Raw genomic sequence first — 14,387 nt, 5'->3', positions numbered from 1 at the left:
TTTAGTCTACTTTTTGTTTCACGTACTCCCCTAATCACGCAGTCCGTTTTTTAGTCCACTTTTCGTTTCACGTACTCCCCTAATCACGCAGTCCGTCTTTTACTTTATTAACTGCCATAACACGCCATCCAGCTTCACAGAACGCGGAAACGCCGGATTACTAACTGCACGCCCGACCTTTTGGTGAGTTCCAACAGGCACTTTACACCGGACCTTTGAGTCCGTTAGAATTGGTTGCGCCTCGAGCACTCTTATTTATTCACTATAACTCGAGCACTCTTATTTATTCACTATAACTATCCTGACTGCGGGTCGATTCATACACTCGATCTTTACCCTCGCGTGTAACAGTGTGTTTACGTTCTCGATCACTGGAGCACTTTCGCATAAATTCCTGCCAGACTTTTATTATTATTTTTATGCCGTTTTTCTTGACGCTAGATTTTTGGACGCCCATATTTTTTTAAATCACCTGCATGCTAAGATCACCTCGACACAGAATGGATCCTATAACTAGTAACCAGATTGGGTTTACGCGACGCATTTCACTTTTCTGTTTCTTTAATTTCACGGGTGATAGATGAGCTTTACCCTAGTGTCCGCCCTAATACGATGTTTATCTCCTCACCAGATCCCCTGATGAAGGGACTTCATGTCCCGAAATGCATTGGGATTAACTACGGGATTTCTAAAGGATTATAACGATTCCAATAACCAATCTACAATTGAATATATGATGTTTGAATATACTGCAATGTTGATATAATGTGAATAAAAACATATTCAACTTCAAACTTGGAGTAACGTCTGAAAATTCAGAGGCCAAGGCCCATTGGCGCTCCCCAAGATTCAGCGTGGGATGTTCCTACGCCCCCTTTTGATATTGTTTCCAATCTATTCTCTCACCGGCCGGGAGAGAAACATTCTTGAGGCGCCCAAAAAAGCGAAGTAAAAGCTGATTACGTAGTACCACTGGATTACAAACTAAACCCTTTGGTGTGCCACACCACCACTTTGTTTTGAACACAATTTCTGGCCACCCTGTGTGAGCACCCGTTTATTTGAAAATGTCGTATGAAGAAATTTCTAACCTCACCGCAAATCGTGCTGATACCTTTGGATTTGATATTGATGAAACCAAAAGGATATATTCACTCGTAAAGGAGGTGGACCCCACATCATCCAGTACTTTCTCCAACCCAAGCATGCTGAGACAACTACTGTACATGTCAAAAAGAATCATCAACCAGCGCCTACACGCTGGAACATTAGTGAGATACCACAAAGACCAGCGTATCCCGAGAGGGCTACGTATTGCCCTTAAACCGACTCTCTGCAGGAACAACCCGAAGTTCTCGGAAAGATGGTACGCTATTCTAAATCGTTGTTCCCTCGACCTAATTCTTCTGATTGTAGAAGAACTTTCCAAAGTCATCATCGACCTAGAGAAAGAAATAAACCAAATCCATAACAACCTAGATAAAAACATGAATAAAGATGAACTGGACAAAGCCCTACAAGACATCAATTCCCAACTAGACAAATACACTAAAGAAATCAACGACAGGAAAATAAGAAAATATAAAAGAGACACTATGGACTATAAATTGGGGGAAGTGTATAGTTGGGCAGAAGTCTATGCCCAACGCAGACAACAAAGATCTTCCGCTAATCAATCTTCCGATGAAACTTCTTCTGAGGGGTCCTCCTACCAAAGACGAGGTTCACCACAACACAAACCTTCCAGAACAACCCCACAAACAGACATTACCAGATCAGACACTGTGGTTTACACTGAAACAAGCAGTTCCAAATCCATTCCAACTACTTCTGGTGTGCATTTTTTGGAGAAAGGCCCAGTTACCCACGAAGACTCAGGCGGAGCAGAACTCGCCCAAGAGCCAACAACTACGTCGATAGCTCAGGCAACCAGGAGCAAAACCAACTTGTCATAAACATATCTCGAACCCAACTATCACCAAATCAGATGAAAGTTTTACAAAAAGGGACTTCTTTTGTCCCAATATACCATTCCAACGAACTGGAGACGGAAATCAGTTTTTACAAATTCATGCGGATCCTACGACTACGCCATTACTTCACTAATGTGAACCCTCCCACGGGTCCCCACATTCAACACGCATGTAAAGAACTGAAAGTTAAGAGCCAGTTTATGGCCCCAGTCAGCCACAAAATACTGGATTCATATGAGACAATAACCCTCAAGGCACTACGAGACCATCACAAAAAAACTCCACCCAAAGTAAAGAATTTTGGTACCAAAGACTACAGGGCCCTACGTGAAATCACCAACAATCGGAACATCACCTGTTGTAGAGCCGACAAAGGGGGAGCATTGGTAATTTTGGACCATGATTATTATCATCAAAGTGTTACCATCCATGTCAATGACGAACAACTTTACATGAAACTATTGTCAGATCCTACACAAGCATTCTCTAAAATTCTGAAAACCATCCTCGACAAAGCTCTACAAATGGGAACGCTTTCCCAAAAAGATCTAAAATATTTGATTCAACAGCATCCTAAATGTCCCAGCATACACATGCTGCCCAAAATACATAAGTGTCTACAACAACCACCTTTCAGACCAATTGTCTCAACCAAAACTTCGATCCATGAACCCATTGGGAAATTTGTGGATATGTACCTGCAACCACTTGTAAAAGACATGTCCACCTATATACGTGATTCCACGGATTTCTTAAATAAATTGAACCAGGTGACACTGCTTCCTAACATCAAATACACTTTAGTCACAATCGATGTATGTGCATTATATACAAGCATACCCCACAAAAGAGGCATAGATGCCCTGGAATCTTTTCTACTAAATCACCCAATGGATGATGACCTAAAGGTACTGATCTTGGAACTAATGCACTTTATGCTGTATCACAGCTACTTTGCTTGGAACAACGATTTCTTTCTCCAAAGAGTTGGAACAGCCATGGGAAATTGCGCAGCGCCGAGCTACGCGAATCTGTTTATGCACCGGCTTGAAATCGATAACATCCTTGAAATTCCTCAATGGCGCAACAAAATCCAAACTTATTGGAGATACATAGACGACATTTTCCTAATCTGGTCTGGAACTCCAGAAGAAATAAGTGAGTTTTTTACCTATCTAAACCAGGTTGATGATCATATACGATTCACTCACAACACGGACTCTAAAAGCTTGCCCTTTTTAGACATCCAGGTCTCTATTAACAACGACAGACTAAAAACCAGTCTATACATTAAAGATACGGACCGCAACAATGCCTTATTATACACCAGCTGTCACCCATCTTCTTTGAAAAGACACTTACCTTATTCCCAATTGTTACGGGCTAAAAGAATATGTTCTGAAACTCTGGATTACCAAAAATCCGAAACCAACATCTTACACAAATACAAAGACAGGAAATACCCTGACACAATTCTGTCAGCTGCACAAGAACGCATAAAGACAAAAACCAGAGATGAATTATTGTCCCAGAGCACACGTCAAAAAAAACTTGAGAGACCGGTTTTTGTGTCAAAATACTCATCCAACAGTCCTAACATCAAGAAAATCCTTTTACACAATTGGTCCATGGTACAATTAGAACCTGACTTTCAAGGAATTTTCGACGGTACCCCCCTGTTTGCTTACCAAAGAGCAAAGAACTTAAAAAACATGTTAGAATACAGTCAACCACACAGAGCTGAAATTTTTTCTGGAACGAAACCATGCCACAACTGTGGTCACTGTCACAATATAATCAGTGGCAATTCCATCAACCATCCACGTACGGGCAAAGTCATACACCTTAAAACCAACGCTACATGTGACTCGATGAACTTAGTGTATCTACTTAAATGCCCATGTGGGTTACCTTACGTTGGAAAGACCGAGAGGAAATTAAAGACCCGTCTCACGGAACATAAAAGTACCATCAGAACCCAAAACACTAAATCTCCGCTAGCCGCTCATTTCATATCTGCCTCACATAACATCAGTCAGTTGAGGTTCCTGGCACTGGAGGTTGTCCCCATGAGACCGGGAGTTGACAATCATAAAAGACTTTTACAACGAGAACTAATATGGATGAAAATCTTGGACTCGTGTCAACCTTTTGGTCTTAATGACCGTACAGAATTTAGTTGTTTCTTATAAAACTGTCCTTTCTCCAAACCTTCCAGCTCATCTTCACTCACTCATTTTCTCCTATCTTCCTTATCCACCTTTATAACTTTCTTACTCTCAGTTTCTGTCTCGCATATTTTCAGTTCTACCATTTGTGTTTTTTTATATATATCATCTTTTATATATATCATTTTTTCTCGTTTTAACCGCATCATTTAATGTCTATGATTTAGATTTTGTCATGTTTAGCAGTAAACTCCCTCGTTAGATGTTTACATAGTCCCTTGTTTGTGTCAAGTATCTCAGCCTTCTCCTATGGTCCGTTTTCTTACTTGTTACTGTTTCACCCATAATTCTTCCACTTTAGTCTACTTTTTGTTTCACGTACTCCCCTAATCACGCAGTCCGTTTTTTAGTCCACTTTTCGTTTCACGTACTCCCCTAATCACGCAGTCCGTCTTTTACTTTATTAACTGCCATAACACGCCATCCAGCTTCACAGAACGCGGAAACGCCGGATTACTAACTGCACGCCCGACCTTTTGGTGAGTTCCAACAGGCACTTTACACCGGACCTTTGAGTCCGTTAGAATTGGTTGCGCCTCGAGCACTCTTATTTATTCACTATAACTCGAGCACTCTTATTTATTCACTATAACTATCCTGACTGCGGGTCGATTCATACACTCGATCTTTACCCTCGCGTGTAACAGTGTGTTTACGTTCTCGATCACTGGAGCACTTTCGCATAAATTCCTGCCAGACTTTTATTATTATTTTTATGCCGTTTTTCTTGACGCTAGATTTTTGGACGCCCATATTTTTTTAAATCACCTGCATGCTAAGATCACCTCGACACAGAATGGATCCTATAACTAGTAACCAGATTGGGTTTACGCGACGCATTTCACTTTTCTGTTTCTTTAATTTCACGGGTGATAGATGAGCTTTACCCTAGTGTCCGCCCTAATACGATGTTTATCTCCTCACCAGATCCCCTGATGAAGGGACTTCATGTCCCGAAATGCATTGGGATTAACTACGGGATTTCTAAAGGATTATAACGATTCCAATAACCAATCTACAATTGAATATATGATGTTTGAATATACTGCAATGTTGATATAATGTGAATAAAAACATATTCAACTTCAAACTTGGAGTAACGTCTGAAAATTCAGAGGCCAAGGCCCATTGGCGCTCCCCAAGATTCAGCGTGGGATGTTCCTACGCCCCCTTTTGATATTGTTTCCAATCTATTCTCTCACCGGCCGGGAGAGAAACATTCTTGAGGCGCCCAAAAAAGCGAAGTAAAAGCTGATTACGTAGTACCACTGGATTACAAACTAAACCCTTTGGTGTGCCACACCACCACTTTGTTTTAATCTACATGACCCAGTTAGTTCATTTGTACAACCAGGGATCCAACACCGAGGTAGAAAGAAAAAAAACATATAGAGCTTTGTCAGAAATGGTGCTAAATAATGCTTTGATGGACCCATGGATAAAATGGCATACGAATTTGGATGGTAGTACCTTCTTTTCAGCCCCACATCAGGTTTTAGTTAGGCTGGACTATTTTTTAATTTCAACTAGTCTGGTAACAGGTTCAGAAATAGAAAAATACCCACATATTATATCAGATCACAGCCCGCTAGTATTAACAGTTAAACTAGGTCAAGCCCAAAGAAAAGAGACACAATGGACCTTTGAAAGGGCTTTGCTGCAGGATCAGGAATATAGAATAACTATGACAAATTGGATGACGAGTTTCTGGGATATAAACAGAGACACTGCATCCCCAGGTGTAGTCTGGGACACATTTAAGGCTAGGGTGAGAGGGGAGACAATGAGTTATGTCTGTTTGAGACAAAAGAGGGAAAAGTTGAAGGTAGAAGAAATTAATAGAAACATCTCAAGAGTCGAAGATGAGCTAGAATTGGCTATTAGACAACACTCCCCGCTAGATCAGATACTACTTAAAGGTATAGCACTTAGGGCAGAGGCAGCAGAAGGGATTGCCAAGAGAACAGTAGAAAAATACTTGGCAAGGAAGGAGAGTGTTTATGAGCTTAGTGAGCGGGTGGGCCATATTTTAGCTGTTCGGACTAGACAGAGAGGAGCAGCAGCAGACATTAGGGAGATTTTAGATGCACAAGGGAATATGGTTCAAGAACCAGATCAGATAAGGGAGGTATTTAGGCAATACTATTTAGGTCTTTATGACGCAGATGACGTAGCAGGAATGGGGGATGTAGAAAGGTATTTGAGTGAAATACCCCCTTCAAAGTTATCAATGCATAAGGCTAATCTAGAAGCAACATTTCAGCTAGAGGAGTTTGGGGAAGCAGTAGGCGACCTACCTGCAGGGAAGGCCGCAGGCCCGGACCAGATACCACTGGAGTTTTATAAAACATTCCAAACAATTCTACTGGGGGATATGTTTAATATAATGCTGTTGGCGCAGAAGGGAGAGTCAATACCGGAATCATGGGGAGGAGCAGACATTATAGTAATTGCAAAGAAAGGGAAACCAACGACTATCACAGGCTCATACCGACCAATTACATTGATGAACTCAGAAGTAAAGATCTATTCAAAGATTCTGGCTAAAAGACTCTCAAGTGTGGTAGAAAGTGTGGTCTGTCCCACCCAACATGGTTTCATGCAGGGAAAAGGAACAACACAGCACATAAGACAGGTAATAACAATGTTTGATGCAGCAAATACCCTAGGAGACCCTATGGCAGCACTATTTCTGGATGCTGAAAAGGCGTTTGATAGGGTCTCCTAGGGGTTTTTATGGTCGGTTATGAGGTGGAGCGGAATAGGAGAAAGTTTTATAAAAGCTATACAAACTCTTTACACAAATCCAACAGCTAAGATAAGAGTCAACAGAGGACATTCGAAAGCTGTTAGAATAAGGAGAGGGACAAAGCAGGGTTGCCCTTCATCTCCCCTGTTATTTGCGCTATATCTGGATCCCTACCTGCGCAGACTGGAGAGAAACCCAGATATACCGGCAATGAATATAAATGGCTGTAGAGTAAAAACACTGGCGTACGTAGACGACGTAGCTATATTAACACCCGATCCCTGAGACGCAATTAGGGTGACGGAGGAGGAGGCTCAACATTTTGGACAGGTTTCCGGATATAGTCTGAACAGAAGTAAAACACAGATTGTTGAGAATAGCTACGTGAATTGTAATGATGATAGAGTTGTTAACTCAGCAATATATTTGGGGGTTGCAATAGCGGCAAATCTAGATCTGGTGGTGGGTAACAATATGACTCCATTAATGTCACAAGTAAAAGGGGATCTGGAGAGAATGAATAATTTGCATTTGTCACTGGTGGAGTGTACCAATGTTATAAAGATGATAATTCTACCCAAGTTTCTTTATTTTTTTAGATCAATCCCTTTATTTTTTGAGGTTACTTGGTTTAACACACTGGAGGCAATTTGTAATAGGTTTATTTGGGCACATGGTAAAACCCGTAGAGCCTATATGTTTATGGCCCTACCTAGAGAGAAGGGAGGATGGGGTGCTCCGGATTTCAGACTGTATTATATGGCAGCGGCCCTGCAATATATGCAGGGTTTAACAGGTGGCAATGATTGTGATCCGAGGGTTGATAGTTTTTCTAAGAAAATATATACAGCGGTAGTAGGGGTGGAAGCGGGAAATTGTTTTTTAAATTGTATAGATTATGGATACTTTAAAAGAACGAGATTTAAGACATTATTGGCCGCTGCTAAAATATGGAATGCATTTCTGAAAAGGTGTAAACTGGGGAGATATAATCGGTATGTAAAATACAAAAATAAGTCATTCCCTTTGGAAATATTTGGAGACCAAACTATGTTGAACTGGGTGGAAAGAGGGATTGTACAAATTGGAGATATATTGAAACCGGAGGGAGTGGTACAGTTTATGGATCTTAGAAATAAATATGACTTGAGCAACAGAGACTTCTTTAAGTATCTCCAGATCAGGAGCTATCTAGGTAGTAAACAAGGAGGACCAGGAGGATTTAATAAGAATGAAATTTTAGAGAAAATAAGAACAGCAGGAGATCGCTCGATACGTTCAATATATGCGAGTTTGGCAAAAGAGAAAACTGATGATCTAGAAAAATATAGTAATAAATGGGTGGAGAAAATAGGGGGAGAAATAGGCTGGTTTCAGGAGTCATTAGATTTAGGTCGATCGATATTGTGTGCATCCTCCCTTCAATCTCAACATTAGAAAACTATATATTCATTATATATTACTACTGTCAGGATAGCACAATGGGGAGGCACTGCGGGAACTACCTGTTCGAGATGCAATGCCGCCGAAGCTGACAATATACATATATTTCCCGCAACTCCATACGCTGCTTAGAGATATTGAGAGGTTTTTTGGATAGTACATTAGGCATTCGAATAAAGCTTACTTCGTCTTGGATCTTATTAGGGGTTGGCAGGGATAATGATGGGGTGCAGCAGGAATTTATATTTGTGGCAATTGCGGTATAGAGGTTAATGATAGCTAGGGCCTGGTTGGACAAGAATCCACAGACTGTACAGTGTTGGTTGGCTAACTTACTAGCATCTTATAATATAGAGAAGAATATATATGCTCGAAAAGGGAAGAGAGGGAGACTGATGGGTTTGAGAATATGGGATCCTATAATGAGATTGAAGGAGGGATTAGGTTGAGTGGGTATCTTGTTTTGTTTTGATTTACATAACTCTGTATAAATATGATGAAATGTAATGAATAATACATTTATGTATATCTGCATATCTTTGTTTGACATGAAGTAATGGAAAGTTAATTAATGATGAATAATGTATAATGTATAAAGTGTGACTAATTTGGAAAATAAAAAATATATTAACAAAAAAAAAATAAATAGTGTTGTATGGACTGAGTTTCTTCCGAGTAGACACCGGAGGGGTGCTTTGTAGTATTCACCGGTACATAAAGCTAAGTGTAAACTTATATGGGCGGTGAGAGTTTTTTGCCCGTCCATTGGGGGTTAAAGTTGTGTCTCACAATCACATCAAGGAAGAGGGGAAGTATATTTTTCAGTCTGGTGGGGTTCTTCTGCAAAGGTCTGGAAATGTATTTTACATGTTGGAGCTGTGGGAACTGTTAACGAACATTTGGCAAGAGAAACCGTGGTACGGTTGAAGTTCTGTGTTTTTGCTATTTTGAGTTCTGTTGGGTGGGACAGGAAAGCGCCTTACAAGGGTTTTCCTAGGTGGCGGAATTTTTTTGGGATAATGGAGTGTCAGGTGGGGCACATCCGCCCCTGAAGGGGATGGGGCAACCCAGAGGAAGGGAAGAGAGTCTTTGAATATGTGGAGCAAGACAAAGGGGAATTTGTTTGGAGATGATTGTTTGGGTAGTGTGAGAGACAGAGGGATTAGGGACTGTATAGAAAGGGCTGCAAATGAAGTTGAAAGACTGACCTTGTGAAGTATAGGGAGTTGTTTGGGTCTATGGTGCATAAGTTGAGGACCTTGAGGGAGCGGAATGTCAGGTTTTTATTATGTATTAGCGAGCACCTTTATCTGTTCTGCATTCTGTAAATAATGACATGATGACATCTATTTGCCTGTCTTAAAGTGGCCTTTTATGCTATAACAGGTTGGTAGTTAAGTTGTATTGCACGGCTGGTACATTGAAACTTTCATTGAACTCATTACAGATTTTTCATAAATACATTTTGTGGTGGCTGCTATGACTATGTTTATGACTTTTATGGATATATCGGCAGTAAAGTTAAGACTATGGGGAGCTCATTTCCAATGCACAGAACATTGACTGAGTACGGGCTAGCGTGCTTCTCCCAGAGCACTGCTTTATGTTTCTACAGAGTAACACTGGAATTAAAGAACAGTAGTTGCACAAGGCGAGGAGGTAATTTGAGCACTGATTTGAAGAGCACTGACCTCTTTCTGGTGAAGGGACCTATTTGACAGTGATCTGACACCAGCTGATACCTTGTTAAACAGTAAGAGGGTGGCAGCTCACAGCCTATAATCCCAGCACTCACTTTGCCCTAATGCATCATGGCATAGTTTTAAGGTGCAGTTAACTGAAGAAGTATTATGTGGTTATCAGAACATATAGAACTGTCTCGAGAAGTAGGCTAATACCAGATGCCAAGCAATCGGTCTTTGTCCAAGAAAAAGCTAAATGTTGTCAATCTCAAAGTAGACTCCTCTCAAAAACAATTGTTTTTTTAATATCTAATCAAAGTGTAAATTGTTGGCTACTCCTTTGAAAAAGGGAAGGTGACAGGAATATAGATTCAAAAAGAAAAATTGATGGACAGAATGCAGAATAACGTCATACATTAACCCCAGTGTAGAGATCTGGGCCTAAATCCATCGTTTTTTGCTAACGATGCCATTGCAGTATGAACACAGCCATATACAAATCAGTGTTAACCCTACGCCCAATGGGAACATTCCAGCCCAAACTGCCATGCCAGGTTCTCACTGAACTGGAAACAAGCATCAGAGGACCGGTTTCAGGGTTTTACCCCTCATCGGCCAGGATAGCTTGACTCTAGTGGCATGGAGAGCACAAGGGCCCACGTCTGGGCATACCTGTCCAACCCTGGGTTACAAATGCAAAAAGAACAATTGATGGACAGAATGCAGAACAATGTCACCAGTCTTATGATGCTTGTTTCTGTTCCAGGGAACCTGGCTTGGCAGTTGGTGTTGGACTGTTCCCATGATGCATAGGGTCAAGACTGATTTGCATATGGTTAGGTCTAAACTGGGGTGGCATGGTAAGCAAAAGAATAATAGATTTAACCCAGATATCTTGACTGGGGTTGAATGTGTTGATGTGTTCTACCATCCGTCCATCAATTGTTTGTCTTTTGCTTTCTCGCACTAAGTGTGCCGGGTATCCCCAGACGTGGGTCCTGGGCTCACTGTGCCACTGGATTCAAGCTATCCTGGCTGATGAGGGGTGAAACCCGAAACCTGTCCTAGAATGCTTCTTTCCAGTCCAGGGAAGACATGGCTTGGCAGTTCTGGCTGGACGTTTGCCATGAGGCACAGGGTCAAGCCTTATATTCATATGTTCAGGTCTAAACTGGGGTGGCATGGTGAGCAAAAGAATAATGGATTTAACCCAGATCTCCTGACTGGGTGTGAATTTTTTGATTTGTTCTGCATTCCGTCTATCAACTATGTGTCTTTTGCTTTCTCACCCTAAGTGCGTTAGGTATATCCAGACATGGGTCCCAGGCTCACTGTGCCACTGGATATAAACTATCCTGGCTGATGAGGGGTGAAACCCCGAAACCAGTCCTAGGATGCTTGCTTCTGGTCCAGGGAAGGCCTGGCTTGGCAGTTAGGGCTGTTCCAATGAGGCACAGGGACAAGACTGATTTGCATATGGTCAGGTCTAAATTGGGGTGGCAATGTGAGCAAAAGAATGATACATTTAACCCATGTCTCTTGACTGGGGATGAATGTTTTGTTTTGTTCTGCATTCCGTCTACCAACTGTGTGTCTTTCTTTCCCAAGGAAAATAGACAGGGCATAAGTGTGAGTAATTGGGAACACAGAGACTTGGTGTGGAATGCCCAACATGCAGAGCACTGATGTCTGGCATGATGTGAGCTGTTCACCCAATGAATTGTGCAAAGGCACTGTCCGGTGAAGTGACTGCTCACACAGTGAAGAGTCCAACCCCACTGCACTTCCACCCCACAGTATGGGACAGTGCACAGAGAATCCCGATGTAGTGCATGATCTCTGTGACAGGTTCATACAAATTCAAATTACTTGCCAGGCTTTAAAGTAGTTCCAATGCTTCCGTTCTCTATGATTTGCCAATCTACATCTGAATTTGCTTTCATTTTTAAATGGCTCTGTACATGGCTTCGGCAAGTATCAAACATTTTCTTTCCAGCAGCATCAATATTACAGTCTGTTGCATGTTCATTGAATTATTAACAATGTGAAAAGAAAAGTTCTTAAAGAAAGCTACTCAAAGTAAAACAAAAGTTGAGAAAGTCAGTTAGAAGGCAATGCATTGTCTTACCAAAAAGTCAGCAAGAGAATTCTAAAGATATGTGGGAAACAGGAGACGTATATGCACATGATTAGTCGTTGTATTAATACACATTGCATGCAATAACACAAATAAATTAAGACACAAGAATTTCTGTTGGCATTTAAAAACCTCCCACTTCCCCATGTGACAGCCCAGTGCCATTTTACATAGAGGACCCTGCATCTATCTACATCTGCAGTCCCACCACTCTGTATTTCGGATTGCTAAATCTCGGCCTGCCTGTCCATAGTCAATTCACACATGAGGTGCCCTTAAAAGGCAGTCCCCGTTTCCTCCTCTGGCCTCATTAGCTCAATGAGCATGGTTTAGCATCAAGCTCCCATGATACCTCCTGCGCTCCAATCTATCCCTGCCTTAAAGTCCCTTTCAGACTGGAGTGAGATCCCCAGCCCTGGAAGTGTGTGGGCATGAGCATTTGGGTCCACCATTGTTCAGAAGTTACAATGCATTAACTTACCTGTCTGCCATTCTGTAACAAGATTGCTGGTCCTCTTTTGTGGTGCCTGCACCCTAAGTGTTGCATTAACCTCTCACTTATGACTTTCTCCTTTGGCGTCCCAGGAAAAGACAACAGTCTGTCTTTTTTAGGGGATTATGGCCACCGCAGGACTAGGGGCCATCCATCGTGTTTTTAGGTCGAGCATTCGAGACATCTTGTATAATTTTTAAGTATATACCTATATGTGTATGTACTTTGTGGGATCTGGAGATCAGCCCTAGGACTTGTCTGCTTCAGCTTATGGACTTTTTTTCCGTTCAACCGCCTCTAACTGTCTTGATAGAAAACGACCAGTAGCGGACAGTAAAATACCAGGATTGCTTTCTGCTTGTTCAACTGCCTATTTAACTATATTGATGGAAAGCGACCAATAGAGGTCAGTAAAATACCAGCATTGCTTTCTGCTTGTTCAACTGGCTTGATAGAAAACGACCAGCAGAGGTCAGTAAAATACCAGATTCACTTTAGCATTCTCTAGATTCCAGTCCATAGAAATTGTCTTCCATGAGCACCCACAGATAATAATATTTTTTTCAATCTTGTTTTTTCAGTGATATGACCAATAAAAATAGAGCTTTGGACTATACCATTTCCTGCTGAAAGGCAATATTTCTCTCCATGTGTTCCCATACCTGGCATGTCACGCAGTTTGGTGCTTACTTCCCCTCCATGTTAAAGAACAGTAGATGTTTGAGCCCCCAGGCTAATGTGCTGCATAACTAAATACATATAAGGTCCAAAAGACAATCCCGATTGCATTGCAAATGCTTGTTTCTTCAGCAACTCATTTACACCCTAGTCGAATTACTCCACTATTCCATATTGTGAGTAGTGAAAGTCATGCTGTCTTCCAAAAAACTTTGCAGATTGACCGATTTCAATATACCACACACACACCTGCACAATAATTAGTGCCCATGATTCATTTTGTCCTGCTAACCTTCATAGATAGATAGATGTGATTATTGTGTGATTAATTAAAATTGTTACACATTTCAATCGCAATTATAAGATAAACTTGCAGAGATATGTTTAAACAAAACTATACTGTGTACTGTTCTATAAAAAATGGTGCCGTCAATTTTCGTTTCGGTAGTAACTGGTTCAGGTAATTTTTTTTATTTGTTTTTATTGGTACGTTTTGGAAAACATGAAATGTACAAATAGTGTGGCAACATACTTGAGCATGACATAACGGATGGGAAAGACGAACGGGAAATCACATTTCACAGTATTCAAATTATTAAAATACATTTCCGAGGTATGATGATTTGACACTGGTTGAAAACATATAATGAGATCACAGCGGCTTGCAGAAGCTTTATATGCCTTGTTTAGGATATGACAATACACCCATACATTAAATCCATTAAGATACAACACATAACATCGCTAGATGTGGACACACCTAAGAGTCTGGCCTCAATTTTAGCAAGTAAGTTCTGAAGGGATCCCAGAAATCTCGTTGATGGACTGTCGGTAGCACCAGTTTTGCATACTTCCCCGACCATTCCCCACATAGGGCCATGTCCTTCGGCCACTCCCTAAATTTCAGGGCAAGTCTGCTACCCCCATCTCATGTTCACTCTACTCAAATATAACCCAGTGTCAGTGAACTTACAAAATGATTTAATAAACTCGTTGACATACCC

At 41.2% G+C, this 14,387-nt stretch overlaps 1 protein-coding gene across 1 annotated transcript in view; it reads right to left on the bottom strand.

The window, feature by feature from the left end:
* Positions 1–12,179: 12,179 nt before the first annotated feature.
* Positions 12,180–14,387, bottom strand: part of LOC147703290 (uncharacterized) — a 177,933-nt gene continuing 175,725 nt past the window's right edge. The window contains exon 11 of the mRNA XM_086929486.1: positions 12,180–12,224. Coding sequence (XP_086785612.1) covers positions 12,180–12,224 — 45 coding nt within the window. The remainder of the gene's footprint in view (positions 12,225–14,387) is intronic.

This window comes from Lissotriton vulgaris, chromosome 7 (assembly GCF_964263255.1).
Source record: "Lissotriton vulgaris chromosome 7, aLisVul1.2, whole genome shotgun sequence".
In the NCBI taxonomy this organism is placed as follows: Eukaryota; Metazoa; Chordata; class Amphibia; order Caudata; family Salamandridae; genus Lissotriton; species Lissotriton vulgaris.
Note: the sequence above shows the minus strand (reverse complement) of the source record. Positions and strands in the feature narration are given on the sequence as shown.